At 44.5% G+C, this 16178-nt stretch overlaps 3 protein-coding genes across 4 annotated transcripts; 1 reads left to right on the top strand and 2 right to left on the bottom strand.

The window, feature by feature from the left end:
* Nucleotides 1–877: 877 nt before the first annotated feature.
* On the bottom strand, nt 878–1887 carry Proc (Proctolin). Its single transcript, XM_069045255.1, has 3 exons — nt 1729–1887; nt 1528–1679; nt 878–1477 (listed from the first exon to the last, which is right to left on the bottom strand). The coding sequence occupies exons 2-3, from the start codon at nt 1672–1674 to the stop codon at nt 1373–1375; spliced, it is 252 nt and encodes an 83-aa protein (XP_068901356.1). The 5' UTR covers nt 1675–1679; nt 1729–1887; the 3' UTR covers nt 878–1372.
* Nucleotides 1888–2440: 553 nt separating this feature from the next.
* On the top strand, nt 2441–10186 carry LOC138128989 (activating signal cointegrator 1 complex subunit 3-like). The gene is made up of 15 exons (XM_069045232.1): nt 2441–2604; nt 2655–2760; nt 2808–3653; nt 3705–3823; nt 3877–4220; nt 4278–4470; nt 4695–5356; nt 5412–5756; nt 5807–6058; nt 6213–6969; nt 7019–7308; nt 7357–8643; nt 8692–8885; nt 9046–9830; nt 10055–10186. The coding sequence occupies exons 1-15, from the start codon at nt 2595–2597 to the stop codon at nt 10141–10143; spliced, it is 6279 nt and encodes a 2092-aa protein (XP_068901333.1). The 5' UTR covers nt 2441–2594; the 3' UTR covers nt 10144–10186.
* A 101-nt stretch (nt 10187–10287) lies between these two features.
* Nucleotides 10288–14168, bottom strand: LOC138128993 (transmembrane protein 145-like). Of its 2 annotated transcripts, XM_069045246.1 has the most exons (9): nt 12987–14168; nt 12781–12930; nt 12138–12732; nt 11868–12089; nt 11506–11810; nt 11297–11458; nt 11013–11151; nt 10785–10949; nt 10288–10735 (listed from the first exon to the last, which is right to left on the bottom strand). In XM_069045246.1, the coding sequence occupies exons 1-9, from the start codon at nt 13071–13073 to the stop codon at nt 10557–10559; spliced, it is 2004 nt and encodes a 667-aa protein (XP_068901347.1). In that variant the 5' UTR covers nt 13074–14168; the 3' UTR covers nt 10288–10556. The 2 variants fall into 2 exon arrangements, with proteins under 2 accessions (XP_068901347.1, XP_068901346.1); XM_069045245.1 differs by having other exon boundaries at nt 10785–11151; nt 12987–14167.
* Between the last annotated feature and the right edge of the window lie 2010 nt (nt 14169–16178).

Raw genomic sequence — 16178 nt, 5'->3', positions numbered from 1 at the left:
ATTCCACAGAAACAACTTAAATTAAAATTCGTTTTGTTTTGGCGTTTACCTACTTTGACATTTCATTTTCGTCATGCCAAAATCAGGAATGTCAACCTTGAAAAAGTGAAAGAACCTCAAACCTGCAGACTTCACAGAAACAAAAATCCAAATAAATTTAAATTAAACTTATTTTTTCAAAACGTCTCACTTGAGAAAAAGTGCATCTCAGAGAACTTACGAAAGACAGAAAAAAAAACCGCTATTGCGACGCTGAGAAATGTGAAACTATGAGAAAGGAAGCGAGCTGGTTTATTTCAATCGAAGTTGTACTGCATTTTTCTTAAAGATCGAAAATGTCATTTTATATGTTGAATGCAAAATCAGCAGCTATAAGAGAATGTTGAAGTTCGAAAGATGTGGTCGCTTTGCCCTCTACGTCGCTTTGCGATTCGAGACGAAAATGTGCAACAAAAATATTGAGTTCTGCTTTAAATGAGCATCACAAAGAAGGGAAAATAATAATTTGTGTACGTTGAATTTCTTTCTAAGAAATTGAAATAAGAAGTGGAAAATAGTAATGTGAAGATTGTTATTATAAGAGCCTACTCTGATTCGTTTATGTAACTATAAAAGCATTTAATTAGGACTGTGGATAGTCTAGACAGATTCATTTTCTGTGTGGGTGGCACTCCAGAAGATGTTTGTCTCGAGGGTAGCGCACGAGAAACGAGTGCTTATGAGTGGTGTACGAAAATATCAGATATTGATCCACCATTTTCCTTGAAATTTTCAGATTTATATTTTAAGGACCAACCCCAAGTATCGATTTTTAATTGGAATTTATCTCTTTCGCCCGGCGCATCCACCATCCCTCGCCCCATTTTCCAAAGAAACATTTCGTGGATGTTCATATATTTTTATTCCCATGCACATATTTCATGTAACACATTTTAAGACACCTTACGATATTACAAATGACACTTATTAAAAGTTTCGTCAAAATATTGCTTTTACCAATTGAAAACAACATTTATTGCCGACAAATCGAACGGCCCCTTCCTACAACAGGACGGTTCTCTTATTTTCTAAATCTTTAAAATGATAATATTGTCAAAGTAATTGACGTCGCTTATAATGAAACCAACTATCCTACGGTTTAATTGCTTAAGGGTTGCAGTGGCGTTATTGTCTCGTGTTTTTTTAAAGATTTTTCTGAGCCACCGGTTAATTATTTACAAAAATAAATCTAGTTCTTCTAGTCTAGTGAGGTCCTCTTTGTCGGCAACAAATCGAGCAATTAAAACGTCTCTACCTATGACATAGAATGTTTAAAAATCACGTTTTAAAAAAGTCGTGTCCTTGTCCATTGCCGGGTCGGAGCGAGTCGGAGTTAGTGAGCGGGGGCTTCCCTCTTGTAGAAAAGCTTGTTTTCGGGGTGCCATCTCTGGGGCGCGTCCGCTTGGTACTCCTCCTTCTCGATCTCGCTTTGCAACAACTGGAACAGGCGGATCAGTGACGAGTTTGTGACACAACTCACTTACTCACGTCTTTGAGGAGTTCCCTCAACTTGTCGACTCTGTCGCCGTTGGACCTCGTGGGCAGGTACCTGGCCTCGACGGTGTGGCGAGTTTCAAGCGCTAAAGTAGCAAAAACGACGAGAAACACGGCAAAAACAAACTTCCTATCGAACATTATGTCTGCAAACAAACGACCTGTACAATCTTACTTGAGCGCTTGCGGTCCTACCTGAGGAACTAAAACTGTGGCGGAAGATCTACGTTGTGTGCAGGGTAAAGGCAACTCAACAACTGACCCAGAGTGCGACAAGCTCGCGACTTTTATACCCCCGAACCGCGTGGGCGGAAACTGGGGCACCCCGACAAAATTTCATCTAAGTAATGGGTTTTATAGTCGCAGCCCGACCTTGTCTACGGCTTCAAGTATAAATTAAACTTTTTATCTGTATCGAAGATGTCGCTGTACGGGGGGTTCCCCGGTGCTGGGCGGCCCGCGTCGGGGCTTTTCAGGCGTCACTGCGGAAATGTCGCCACCCCCGTACACGATATCGACTGGGAAAAAGTAGGGTAAGGTCAATGCGACGCTTCGCTGTGTCTCATCCTTTGTTGGTGGAGTAGCGTCTCGGCGCCAGACAAACCGGCGTCCGGACGACGCTTATATTAAATTGCGACGACGTAACAAAAACCCAACCGGTTTGATCAAAACAACACATAAATAACAGAGTTATAAGCAGCGATAAAGGGGTTATGACAGGCGTGGGGGTTGTGTCCCCAATCCGAAATTAAATCATGCCGGATGGAACCAAACTGGAAAACAACTCATGACAGACAATTTTTGAAGAAAAATATCGTCCCACCCTCAGAATAAACAATTATTGATTAGGAATAATAATTTAATTTGAATGGGGGATTGACAGCTGTCTAACTTTTAGGATTTAGGCGCACCCTGGTGGCAGCACCTGCTACTAACGAATCATATCTAATCTGTGTAATATTACACAAGAAATTCACAATTTTATGTTTTACATTCATTCATTCTCTTTATACTGTACGTCATCTTCTTAATTTTTTACAATTTATTATAACAAGTACGGAATGGTTGTCGGTAAGTTTAAACGTTTTGAAATGTGAGGTTATGTCACCATTCATTTGCAGTCGATTCTTTTTCATCACAAAATGAGACGACCAGAAACTTTTTCACTGATTTTCACGGACTACAGCGTCTCAACGCCGCGCCCCCTAAGCCTGAAGCGCCGGAAAAGTAGGTTTACTCAGCCCCTCATTGTGTCTTTGAACTGTCATTTTTAGGCAAATACTTGACCAATTGTATCGTCATTTCAAGTACAAGGACCCGGCCCCCGGATTGCGATGCGTCCTGTACATGGAGCACATCAAGAAAGTATTTAGAGCCCATCTGAAAGATATTGTTTGTGAGGGGTTATTAGACAAAGTAGTCGACATGTGTTTGTTGCAAGTTTTAAAAGACTGGAACAATAATGTTAGGCACTGTAAGGGGGTCTTGAAGAAGTTGCCCCAGAGGGAACTGGAGAAGATCAAGTCTGAGTTGGATTTTATCAATGACAGTGCCCCCCCAGATTTTTTTAGATCAAAGACTGACTTAAGTAAATTTGTTGAGTCAGATATTAAGAAGCCAGCTGAGAAAGAGTTGGACTTGATTTTTTACATTCCGATGACTGAAGATGACCCTTCTGTGGAAGACGACGTTGAAGAAATTACGCTAGCGGCCGCCGCTTCAGTGAACAGCACTTACCAAATCAAGAAACGATTTGAACATTTCCAAAATAAAATTGCCGAATTTCCGTTTGATGAATTTAAAGAGGTCATAGTGACGGGCTTGACGTCACCAAAATCCAACGAGGAACTGCTGAATTATTTTTTGGACGTTTTCGGTTGCGAGGTCTTTGAGTTTTTGAACGAAATAATCCAGCACAGAAATTCCCAGATCGATTGGAGCGAAGGGGAGAAAGCTCCTGTGGTGGGCAATCGAAGACTCGAAGCCAGACCTGCCAATCGCTACAACACACCGGCGTTGGCGAGTCAAGTGATCGTGCAAAGCGAAGAAGAGAAGAATCTGGCGAAGACGTTGAGAAAGTTGGAGAAGAAGCAGAAAGCGAACGGTCAGCAGGAGTTTTTGTGAGTATGGGAGTTTTGCGGTACAGAGTTCTGTATTGCCGACATTGATAGGTCCGAACTCATCGAGGAGGATTTGAATTATGTTAAGCACCAACCGATATTCAGAAAGGGGCCCGATAAAGTCGACTATCCGCACGTTCATGATCAATTGCGCAACATTTCGATCACCAGTAATAAAATGTATTTACGGGAAAAAATGCGATGATGTAACCTCACTTTTTAGCCAAGTTTAACGGCGTCACCCTCAAACAACCCGAAAATACGATCAAAAAAGAGACTTCCACTCATGTCGAGTTTACTTTGCCGGGCGGGACCAGACCCAAGAGTGACGACATCGACCTGGTGAAAGTCAGTAGTTTGGACACTACAGGCAGCCTGGTATTCAAGGACATCAAAGAGTTCAACAGGATACAGTCAGAGGTGTTCCCGGTGGCGTACCACACTAACGAGAACATGCTGATTTGCGCCCCCACGGGCGCCGGAAAAACTAACATAGCTTTATTGGCGATAGTCCACCAGATTAAGTCGCACATGGATGGAGGCTTGATCAGAAAAGACGATTTCAAGGTTAGCGTCGTGAGGGAGTCGCGGCGAGTTTATTCGGTTGGTTGTTTGTTTGTTTAGATCGTGTACGTTTGTCCCATGAAGGCGTTGGCTACGGAGATGGTGGCCAATTTCAGCAAGAAGTTGTCTCCGATCGGGATTGTGGTGAAGGAGTTGACTGGAGATATGCAGCTGACCAAGAAGGAAATCGCCGAGACTCAGATGCTGGTGACCACGCCCGAAAAGTGGGATGTGATTTCGCGGAAAGGGGCAGGTGAGTAATTGTCTCAAGTTGATGAAACAGGTCATAAAAGATTTATCTTTGTGCTATGGTGATAAAGAGGATTTGTTGGAAGAGATGAGTGTTGTAAAAATGAAATAAAGACATTTAATGTCTGATTCATTTGTTTGTTGTCTGGTTCAGTAATGGGCCATGGAATTTGTTGCGGTGTGGATGCGTAAAATCGAATCAAAAATAAGAATTTCCGTCTTTTGCAGTCGATACCGAAGTGACCAGCCTGGTCAAGCTCCTCATCTTGGACGAGGTCCACCTTCTCAACTCCGACCGGGGCCCCGTCATCGAAGCCCTCGTCGCTCGCACCCTCCGCCAAGTCCTCAGCAGTCAGAGCATCATCCGCATAGTGGCCCTCTCGGCCACTCTACCCGGCTACCTGGACGTGGCCAACTTCCTCAAAGTCAACCCCAACACCGGCCTTTTCTTCTTTGACAACCGCTTCCGTTCCGTTCCCCTCACCATGACCTTCATCGGTGCGAAGAACAAGAACGACCAGGACGCCATGGACCTGATCTGTTACAACAAGCTGACGCCGATCATCAAACAGGGCAATCAGGTGATGGTGTTCGTGACGTCGAGGAATCTGACGGCGGTGGTAGCCAAGAATCTGCTGGGCTACGCGAAAGCCAACAATCACTTGACCATGTTCCTGCCGGAGAAGAGGACGCGCTCCAGGACCAGCTTCAAGAGCAGCGAGTTGGAGTTGTTGGTGCCGAACGGGTTCGGCGTGCACCATGCGGGCATGTGCAGGTCCGACAGGCTGGAAGTTGAGAGTTTGTTCCGCGTGGGGGCGCTCAAGGTGATTGTTTGTACGACGACGCTGGCGTGGGGGGTGAATCTGCCAGCGCACGCGGTCATAATCAGGGTAATTTTTTTAAATTCTTGTTTGGAAAACATTTCATTGATTTTTTTTTGTTAAGGGGACGACGCGATACGACGCCCAGAAGTCGTCGTTCGTCGACATGGACATGCTTGACATAATGCAGATATTCGGCAGGGCCGGACGGCCCCAATATGACACCTCAGGGCACGGCATGATCATCACCAACGTACAAAACATGACGAATTATATGAGTTTGTTGACGTCACAAGCACCAATAGAGAGTCAGTTCCTCAACAACGTGCCAAATCACCTGAACGCCGAGGTTGTGTTAGGGACGGTGTCGAATCTGAAAGAGGCCATGGAGTGGCTCACCAACACTTTCGTCTACTGCAGGATCAAGAAGAATCCGCTGGTGTACGGGCTCACTTTCACCGAAATCTGGGCAAGTCCACGAAATGAGATCAACAATGGAGATTACGTAGGTGTTTTCAGGAACCTGAGAAGCTCTTTCAGTATCTCGAACGCAAGCTTTTTGACGCAGCCGTAACGCTGGAAAATGCTGAGATGGTGCGGTTCAATACCACTCTGGGGGAGCTCAGACCGACGAATTACGGCAGAATAGCTAGTTTCTATTACATTTCCCATCAGACGATGAAGTACTTCCACGATCACTTCGAGAGGAACATGGTCGAGGCAGACATTCTTAATCTGATAAGCAACGCATCCGAATTTCAGCACATTCAAGTGAGTTCAGTACTCGTCACTAACTCACTTTGTACACTCATCAAGTGACTTTCTCGTTCACCAACTCACTTTCTGCACAGACCAACTCACTTTCTCACGACATTCTCGTTCACCAACTCACTTTCTCACTCACCAACTCGCTTGTCTCATTCAGGTCCGAAACGACGAGCTCGACGAGCTGGACCGCCTCCACGAGGAGTACAGCCAGTTCGAGTTCAATTTGGACCCCAGCGATGTCGTCTTCAAGGTTTTGGTCCTGATCCAGGCGAACATATCGCGAGCGAAGATTCGAGTGTCTTCGCTAGTGTCCGACTGCGAGTTCATCATGCAGAGCGTGACCCGACTGGCTCGAGCGCTCTTCGAGATAGCCGTCGACAAAAACTACAGCATCCAAGTGTCCAGGTGTCTGCAAGTGGCCCAGATGGTCGAGCAACAAGCCTGGTCGGACAGGCAACCCCTGTTGCAGTTCAAGGAGCTCGAAGTGAAGGGGTACAGAGCGCTCGACGTCCTCCAGAAGATCTCCATAGACGAGCTGCAGGAGATGAGCGAGCGCGATCTGTTGGATTTGGTCAGAAACAGACACTTGGCCAATAGGGTGCATCATTTTTGTAAGGCGTTTCCCAAAGTGGACTTGGACGTGACGGTCAAACCGATCACCGAAGGAGTCATCAGGATTCAGGTGTTGATCAGTGCCAACTACAGTTGGGACACCAGTATACACGGTAACGTCCAACACTACTACGCTTGGGTGGAGGACCCAACGCATGACAGCATCTACCATTTCGAGTCGTTCGTCATCGCCAAGAAAGTGGTGGTAGCTAAAGAACCAGTTGAGTTGATCTTCACCGTTCCTCTGCTCAAACCACACTCGATGGAATATTTCGTAACGGTTGTGAACAGCAAATATATGCGTAAGTTGATTGGTAGTCGCGTGGTGGCGCTGATTGTGGTAGGTTACAGACACGGCCACTTCGTACCGCATCGACTTGGACAAGTTGAACATGTTGCCGAGCTACACCATTCAGACGAAGTTTTTGAACGTGAGGCCCCTCCCGAAGACGGCTCTGCACAACGAAGAGTTCGAACAGTTGTACGGTTTCACGCATTTCAACGCTGTGCAGAGTCAGGTGTTCCACTGTTGCTACAATGCCGATTCTAATGTGCTTCTGGGGGCCCCGACGGGCTCCGGAAAGACGATCGTTTCAGAGATTTGCATCTTGAGGTTGTTCACGCGTCGGCCCGATCGCAAGGTCAAATTGTTTGTTTTGTTTTTTAATTTAAAAAAATAATTCTTGTAGGTCGTCTACATAGCCCCCATGAAAGCTCTGGTTCGGGAGCGGGTCCAAGACTGGACCCAGAAGTTCAGCAAGATCTCGAAAAAAGTGGTCGAGGTGACCGGTGACATCACCCCCAGGTCCTCGCTGATCGCTTCCGCCGACATAATAATCACCACCCCCGAGAAATGGGACGGCATGAGTCGAAACTGGCTCCAGAAGGACTTCGTGATGCAGGTCGGCTTGATCATCATCGACGAGATCCACTTGTTGGCAGAAGAACGAGGACCGGTCCTCGAGGTGATCGTCTCTCGCATGAACTACATAAACAGCGTGAAGAACGCAAAAGTCAGAATTGTGGGACTGTCGACGGCGATGGCCAACGCCGGCGATCTGGCCAACTGGTTGGGGATCGAGAAGAAGGGTCTGTTCAATTTCAGCTCGTCGGTGCGTCCCGTCCCTCTGGAAATCCACTTGAAGGGTTTCTCCGCGAAGAATTACTGTCCGAGGATGGCGACAATGAATAGACCGGCGTACCAAGCGATCTGTCAGTACGCCCCAGAGAGCCCCACTCTGATCTTCGTGTCGTCGCGCAAGCAAACCAGAATCACGTCGTACGACTTGATCAAGTCCCTCTTGAGCGACACCAATCCGAAACAGTGGTTGCACTGTCCACAAGACGAGATCGAAGCGCTCAGGTCGACGATTTCCGATTCGGACCTGAGCTACTTGCTCTTGTTCGGGATAGGGATTCACCACGCCGGCCTCCAGGAGCACGACAGGAAGGTCGTCGAAGAGTTGTTCGTCAACCAGAAGATTCAGGTGTTAGTGGCGACGGCCACGCTGGCGTGGGGAGTCAACTTCCCGGCGCACCTCGTCATAGTCAAAGGGACGGAGTACTACGACGGCGCCACCAAGCGCTACGTCGACATGCCGGTCACCGACGTCTTACAGATGATGGGGAGGGCCGGGCGGCCCCAGTTCGACACCAGCGGAGTCGCTTGCGTCTTCGTCCAAGAAAGCAAGAAGAACTTCTACCGCAAGTTTCTCTTTGAGCCGTTCCCGGTCGAGTCGAGTCTCCTGCAAGTCCTTCCGGAACACATCAATGCAGAGATCGCCAACGGAACCGTCACTTGTCGCACCCAATTGATCGACCTGATCTGCTCGACCTTCTTCTTCAGGAGGTTGTTGGTCAATCCGACCTACTACAAGATGGAGAGCGTTGACAACGCGAATTTGTATCTCCAGGAGTTGGCAGAGTCCGTGGCGAATACCTTGCAGGAGAGTCAGTGTGTCACGATCATTAATGAGGTGAGTCGTGTGTAGTCGAGGGTGTGAAATGATAAGAGATGGTTTCAGGAGGTTGGAGATTTCTACGAGTCGACGTTTTTAGGACAGTTGGCCGCCCAGTATTACTTGTCATGCAAGACGATGTTGTATTTGCACAACAACGTAGCCGAAGATAGTTCTTTGGATGATTTGTTGACGAACATGTGTCAAGTAGAGGAGTACGCTTTGTTTCCGGTGAGACACAACGAGGATAAAATTAACAGGTGAGGCGAGTGGAGAAAGTGAGGTTATGTTGCTGCTATGTAAAACACCGAAAGTGAGCATATGTCACACGGGTGTCTAAAGTAGCTGTTGGTTTAGTGTCTGAAGTCACTGTTGCTTTGACGTTTAAAGTGAGGTTATGAAATAATTGAAAAATTCTAGGCATTTGGTGATGGACATGAATCTGAAAACTAGACAACCTTTCGATTCCCCACACCTCAAGGTGCTCCTCCTCATCAAGTGTTACCTCTCCGACAAGAAACTACCCAATCAGGAGTACGTAGTAGATCTCAAGACTGTTTTCGATCAAGTCATCCGAATCATACAAGCTATGGTCAGTCTTGCGTCTTACAAGAGTTGGCTCGACTGCACCGTCAAGCTGATCTATCTTTGTCAAATGTTGATACAAGGACTGATGGTGGACTGTAACAGTACGATGATGCTCCCCCACGTCACCACAGAATCGTGCAGCGCCATCTACAGAAGAATGACGGCAGAAAAGCTACTACCTCCAAACTGTCAGAATTTGTCGATTCCCGTACTTAAGACAGTCTTTAAAACTCATAAAAAAATGGTGATCGGTCTTTTAGAAGAGATGCTAGATAAGCAGAAGGCATCAGAAGTGGTTAAAGCGTTGATGCGCATACCGATTTTAGAGGTTAGATTTGCAGTGAAAGACCAAACGACCAACAAAGCCATCGATTACAAAATCGATCGGAACGAAGTGTGTTTGGAAGTACAGACAGGGAGTCGGTGCATTTTCGAGTTCGACGTGACCAGAGACGGTACCAACAACCTGAACGTCTACAGCAAGAAGTTCAGCAAGCAGAAGGAAGAGTCTTGGTTCTTTGTGATGGCGGCGGAGAGTGAGCTCGAGAGGATGCAAAGGTTTACGGTCAAGCGCAACAAGAATTTGGACGTGCAGGTGGACATTCCAGTAGGAAGGGGTGAGTGTGATAAAAAACTGACGGGGTTGTGGCCATGGAGAACGAAAAGTGAGTCTGAATCGATTCGTACGGTTTTATTTGTCATGTAGAATCAACGATTTTTGTCTGTTTAGCAAGGAATCACGCAGTAAGGTTTTTGTTTTGGCGGTATGAATCAATCTACGAGTCGAGTTTCGTTCTACTGTGACCTACGAGGTTATCAATATCTAATTGTTTCATTTTAGGAGTGTACCACTATTCTGGATACTTCCTGAGCGACTCGTACATCGGTCTGGACCAAAAGATTGTCTTCAGGATAAAAGTGATCGACTAACTGGCTGTGGTAGTTAAGAAAAAAATATATGAGTATTAGAGAAGTTTGTCTTAATCCTACCCCGTCCTTAATCCATCCAGGTACGTGAAAAATCATCATGACAATTTTTTTTTTTTCAGTTCAAAAGTGAATAAGTACTAGAGATTTTATTTAAAGTGATTTGTTTATTTAGTTTTTTTGTATAGTTCACACTAATCACATATCTTTGAAAAATTTCTATGGGAATTCTATTGAACGAAGGCGTCCAATAAGAAAATCGCTCATTTCCTATTGGATAAATGTTCGAAGAAGCTCTGCACTGAAGTCTCTACCTCGTCATGATCCCGCTTCAATCTCTTCTAGCGCTACATTCTATTTTGTACTTCCATTATAAAAACTCGTCGATCGATAAAAAAATTTGTGCTTTCCAATGTTTAGACAGTTTTCCCGTTGGGGGTGGCGCTGGGATTGCAATCGGTCCCGGCCACCATCCTGCTGACCGTGAACAACTGAACGGGCACCTCTCTGACGTAATCTTCGAAGTGATTGGTCGGCTGCTGCAGCGACGATCTCCGACTGGTCAGGACCGAGTTGTTCTCGGAATTGTCCGAAGCTGTAACTCGCCGGTTAAACCACAGCGCCCTCTACGCCGCCACACTCACCGAAACCGCTCCGTTCGATGCGCTCGAAGTGGGGCGCTTCGATCGCCGCCAAGTTCTTGGCCAGCGACCAGCTCAAAACGTTCTCCATCATCAGGTTTCTGGTGTTGTTCAGTTCTTCGTTGAGGCTCTCTCTTCTGATGTTGTGCACCGGCTGGCTGTACATTCCTTCAAATATCTCTTCAGTTCTACGCGTCAACGGCACAATAACGGTTTGTTCTCGTACTGTACCTGACGGCTCGTAAACGTGGTGGCCGAACTGTTCGATGGTGCTGCCACCGGAGGTTCCCGTCATTTCCATCACACCGATCTGGGTGGTGCGGACGTGGTAGGGAAAGTTCTTGTTGGCCACGGAGGGCATCGTCAGGATCTGGTGCAGAGAAAGGGGTGAAAATGGACAGGAGGGGGAGGGCGGCAAGGTTTGATGCATTGAAATCACTCACAAATTTGACAGTGTCAAGTGTCGGTAATGCAGGTATCTGTAATTGTGACAAGTAGAGATTTAAAGGACGTACCAAGAAGGTCAAATGTCCTCCAAAACTGATGAATTGGAGAACTGAGCACACCACCGACTCGCGGATCCACTTGTCTATGTAAGAGTTGGCAGAGAGGATGAAGGCGGGGCCGGCGATGAACCACATGGTGCCGCACACATTGAAAGGGTAGTAGAAGTTCGACTGTAAGTATGTGTTGTTGATCAACACAAGACTACAGCAGTAGTTACCTTCTCGGGGTAGTGCTTGAGGGTGAAAACTGTCGAGTAGATAAACATACACCAGGCCAGGATTCGCAAGGTGATGAGGCCGTACCCTGCAGGGGATTCGTAGAGGTAGAGCACCTCACCGGGGTCGAAAACGTTGGCCTCGTAGATGAATATGGAGATGTAGGTCACCACGTACAAGCACATAAAGACGGTGAGCTTGACGCTGGCGGATAACGGGAGGCGGCCCCGAGTTATGGTGAAACCTTTAGCTAAGAGGAGGAGCAGGAGGAGGTATAAGGTCTCAGATGCCCCCATAAAGATCGCACCTGCAGCACCACAAAGTGTGATTTGTAACGAAACGAATAAAATCGTCGACTCCTTACCCGCTCTTCTGACTTTGCTGGGCCCCAGTCCGTTGACGGCGTATTTGAGGTAAGCCGCGCTGGTCAAGATGATGCCGAAGAGTTGGAAAATGGCAGAAACTACGAAGATTTTGTAAGTGGTATGGAGCAGCTGTCTTGACTTTAGCTCGATCGAGCACATGATTATCCCCAACATGAGAAAGGAGTAGGCGATGGAGAACGCCATCAGAATCGGGAGGATATCTGAAATATTTGGTAAAGAAACAGATCTTGGATTTAACGGTGACTCACAAAACTCATCCGCTGAGAAATGCTCGTGCCAGTAGTCCCCCGGGGGTCCATTAGTCATCAAGATCTTGTATTTAACATTGATACCTCTGGTACCGTTGCAGTTGCTCAAAGCGATGAACCACCACCGCTCCCTCGCGCTCCTGAATTTCCTCGCGTTGTGACAGTTGACGGTGCGACCGGTCCATCTCTGGACGGGGGGCGAAGGTCTCACCGCCCGCTTCTTGATCGGTGCTTTGGTAGGTGGAGTCGCGGGACTGGTTTCGAAAACGCTCTCCCACTGGCTCTTGGGGTCGGCAGTCGTCGAACCAAACTCCTCCTCGAAGGTGACTGTCGAGGGGTCGTACGTGGGGGTCGTGGGTCTAGGAGTCGGCAGTTCCACCGTGACGGTCTTGATGGGGGTGCGATTTTGTACTTTTCTGGTCCTTGCGGTTCTTCGCGTTGTGGGTTTGGTCGACGCGGCGGTGGGTCTGAGCGTCGGAGGGACGACAGGTTTGATGGCACAGCCGGACAGTTGTTTGAGGTAGACGTGGGTGGTGGTGAGGTTGATGATTTGGTTCTGCTCGACGTGCAGAACGGCTTCTTTCTCATAGCAAGTCTGCAAATCGGTGTTGGTCATGGGGGTGATGAAGGATTTGAAGCATACCTTGGTGGTCTTGTACACAGCGGGCCATTGGTCGTCGGTGTCGTAGTAGAGCAGCAAATTTGGAACACCTTGGTCCTCGTTGAACTCCAAGAAGTACTCGAACTGGCCCTCTTCGGAGAGAAAGCAGAAGCGTGCGAGGAAAGCCCAGTTCTACGGCAACAACAAGAGTGTGACGGCGGAAATGTCTAGAAAGAAATAATTATTACGTCATTGGTGTGGATTTCGCCTTCTAGATATTTAGAGTGGCAGAGTTTAGTGAAGAATAAAAGAAAAACGGTGGAAATGTGGTACATTTTTGCTTTGAACTATTTGGTTGTGTACATTTGTGTTGAATCAATTGTAGTCATGGCGACGAGCGCACGCGAGCTACATGTTTTCGTTTATTTCTTATGAAAAATACATTTTATTGATTGGTTTATTTTTTCAAATGTTGATGAAGAAGTTAATTAGGTTTTTGTGTTAACGAAAGTTGACACAATCGACGGTTGGGCAGTTTGAAATCAATCCAAGTTTGGGAATTTTGCGTCAGTCACTGAAAAAAGGTTTTGATTTTTTTAAAATACAATGAATTGGATTGGCAAAATTTGAAAGAGCAAAAATGGACTTTGAGTAAACACTCAGATAAAGTTCTTAAAACGGTTCTGAAATGGTGGTTTTGAAGAGTGGTTCGCTATTTTTGAATTCAGCCAAGCTACGAGTATTTCCCTTATTGAGCCAGCGAGAAAAAAAATTGCAATGTAAAATTAATCCTTTAATATTCTTTTTACGGTTTAAAAGATATTCGATATTTTAGTTTCAAATTTTTCATTTTTTCAATGATCTTAAAGTAATCATTTCTGCCCTTGTGAAGTTCCCTCATCAAGCTCCCTTTCGTGGACCACCACCAGTCTGGACTAGATCACACTGGACACGGTCAAAAAATGTTCAATTTTTAACTTGTCCGAATCAGTTTCGACTTGCACATCTCGCTTATTATTACAGCCACGGGGATGTGTCTATTATTTACACAAATGCATACCTAGGAGGTACTTTATTTACTGATACTTGAACAAATATTTATCACATTTCAGGCAAAAAAGAAATTTTATTACGATACGTTATCTTCTTGCATAACATCAAGGACCAGTACAATCCAAATAATAATTCAATAGAAACATTTTCTGGGAACTGTCAATCAGTTAATAATAATCAATAAGACAGTTGTATATACCAATGGTAGATATTTTAGTTAGATAGATCTAGTAGGGAAATGTTAAACTATTTTGAAATGTTAAAATTTATAATAAAGATAAATTTTGTTTCTTTCCCTTTTGGTAGCACGATAGCAACTGCCATAAAAAAAAATAATTAACGAAAGAAATAATTTAGTCACCCAAAAAAAAATTAAAGGTTAAAATCAACTCTAAAGCTTGTTTGACACGATACTAAATGTTGTAGAAAATTTGTTAGAAAATGAGAGGACCAATGAACGATCAGGATCTGACAAAGACAGACTATGATCCTGATCGTTCATTGGTCCTGATCGAGGGTCTCTCTCATTTTCTAACAAATTTTCTACAAAATTTAGCATCGTGTCAAACAAGCTTAAGGCCCGGTTGTATGTGTAAAGCTTACTTAACATCGTGTCAGCTAATAACCCGTCAAGTCGGAAATCCGTCCATTTGATTGGCTGATTCAAATCCAATTTTAAATATCCCCCAATCAGATCGCTTGACATTATGTTAGCTTGACATCGCTTTATACAACCGAACATAGGTGTTTTTGTAATTTCTTTGAAATTTGTTTTCTTTATATGAAAAGAGACACTTTGATTAATATGTAGCTAAGGGTGCTAAGAAGCTACAATCCACCGCTGCACCAGGTAGCACAAAAGCTGTCAAACATATCTTTATCAACGAACATTTATAATACTCTACAGTGTATTGAAGTCATGGATGAAATTAAATAATTGTAAAAATCGAACGATTTGCTATGATGCTCTACAGAGTCACCTTTGTATCTCAAAAAGTTAAATTTGACTAAACTCAAGCCTCAAGCATTGGTGAATCTGTGATAGGTATTTACCTATATTTAAGAAAAACGAACACGGTGTTTTGTGTATCTTTTTGTCGAAATGACCGCCGTCAGACATGAATTGTTTTAGTAATAACAAAGAGTGTGAAAGTAAATAATTTTATAATAAACGGTGGATTTGAAAGCCTAAGATAAAATATGACGTAATAATTTAAAGGGTTTACTACAAGTACATAATGCCAAAAGTTGTGTTTGTCGAGACAAAACGTAGTGTGTTAAACGGCTAGACACATTTTAAACGAGATAGGTCCAATCTAAGTAATGATGCGATTATTAACAGATTGATGGATATCTTCAATGTGGGAACAATGAATTTGTATTCGATGAAATCCTGAACTGTATAATTAATTTATAGGTGGGAAGATCTGTTATATATTGCATAATTACAAAAAAGGGTCTGGAGGATACTAGAACTACAAAAAGAGGAAAATCAGAAAAGTGGAACCATTTTTTAAAAGAGATCTGACCGAAATTATTCGTGGGCTAAACATTAGAAGATGATTCGGAATCTAATGATGAAGATAATTCTGAAGATGAAATAATGGAGGAGGTTAAAGTGTAAATGTCTTTTTCCGACGACCACTATGAAAAATGCGTAAATTCGCACAAATAACTATTATTGAAAGTTGGCTATTGCATGCAAATAGCGAACCCGTGTGCAATGAAACTGGTTAGCCAATCAGATACCTTCTAGCCTATGCGCAATGAAATCATTGCACACAGTTGTAGTAACCATGGCCACCAATGTATGTTTTGTCCGCAGCTCTGTCGAATAATATTTGAAGTTTGAAGGAATACCGAATATTAGCGTTTTTTTTGTGGTCGTCGGAAAAATATCGTGTATACCACGTGTTGAAAATGAAAGATTTCACACGAGTTTGCAGAATTGAGCCACAAGCCGTAGGCGCGTGGCTTAAGCAAACGAGTGTGAAATCTCTTGATATACAATATACTATTAAAAAAAGTGGAGAACTTATCCGTTTTCTGCTTGTTAAACTAAAGGCCCATACACATTGGCGTTAACGTTACGTCGATGTTAAAACGTTAATGTTAACGTTAGATCTAGAAATTCAAAATTACATGTATTTCATTGTAGATCGTTCACAATGACGTTATGATGAAAATTAATGTTGCATGATATTGTTAGCGTTAACGTTAGTCCTAGAAATGTTCTGGATTCTTAACGTTACATTCTAACATTAGCCAACGGAAATAATTTATAAAAAGTACTGAAATACATGTAATTAGATCTAACGTTAACATTAACGTTTTAACATCAACGTAACGTTAACGCCATTGTGAAAGGGCTGTTAAGCAAGCGTTCT

This window comes from Tenebrio molitor, chromosome 4, assembly GCF_963966145.1.
Source record: "Tenebrio molitor chromosome 4, icTenMoli1.1, whole genome shotgun sequence".
NCBI classification, from domain to species: domain Eukaryota; kingdom Metazoa; phylum Arthropoda; class Insecta; order Coleoptera; family Tenebrionidae; genus Tenebrio; species Tenebrio molitor.
The sequence above is the reverse complement of the archived record's forward strand: the minus strand, read 5'-3'. Positions and strand labels throughout refer to the sequence as shown.

Excerpts from the sequence above, each read along its gene's own strand:
- LOC138128989 (XM_069045232.1), top strand. Across the intron at positions 5,357-5,411 it reads CGCACGCGGTCATAATCAGG|GGGACGACGCGATACGACGC; the intron begins GTAATTTTTTTA and ends TTTTTTGTTAAG. Across the intron at positions 6,970-7,018 it reads TGTGAACAGCAAATATATGC|ACACGGCCACTTCGTACCGC; the intron begins GTAAGTTGATTG and ends GGTAGGTTACAG.
- LOC138128993 (XM_069045245.1), bottom strand. The coding sequence starts at position 13,073 with ATGTACCACATTTCCACCGTTTTTCTTTTATTCTTCACTAAACTCTGC. Across the intron at positions 12,090-12,137 it reads TTTCTCAGCGGATGAGTTTT|ATATCCTCCCGATTCTGATG; the intron begins GTGAGTCACCGT and ends CAAATATTTCAG. Across the intron at positions 10,736-10,784 it reads CATCGAACGGAGCGGTTTCG|CTTCGGACAATTCCGAGAAC; the intron begins GTGAGTGTGGCG and ends GGCGAGTTACAG.
- Proc (XM_069045255.1), bottom strand. The coding sequence starts at position 1,674 with ATGTTCGATAGGAAGTTTGTTTTTGCCGTGTTTCTCGTCGTTTTTGCT. Across the intron at positions 1,478-1,527 it reads TGAGGGAACTCCTCAAAGAC|TTGTTGCAAAGCGAGATCGA; the intron begins GTGAGTAAGTGA and ends CGCCTGTTCCAG.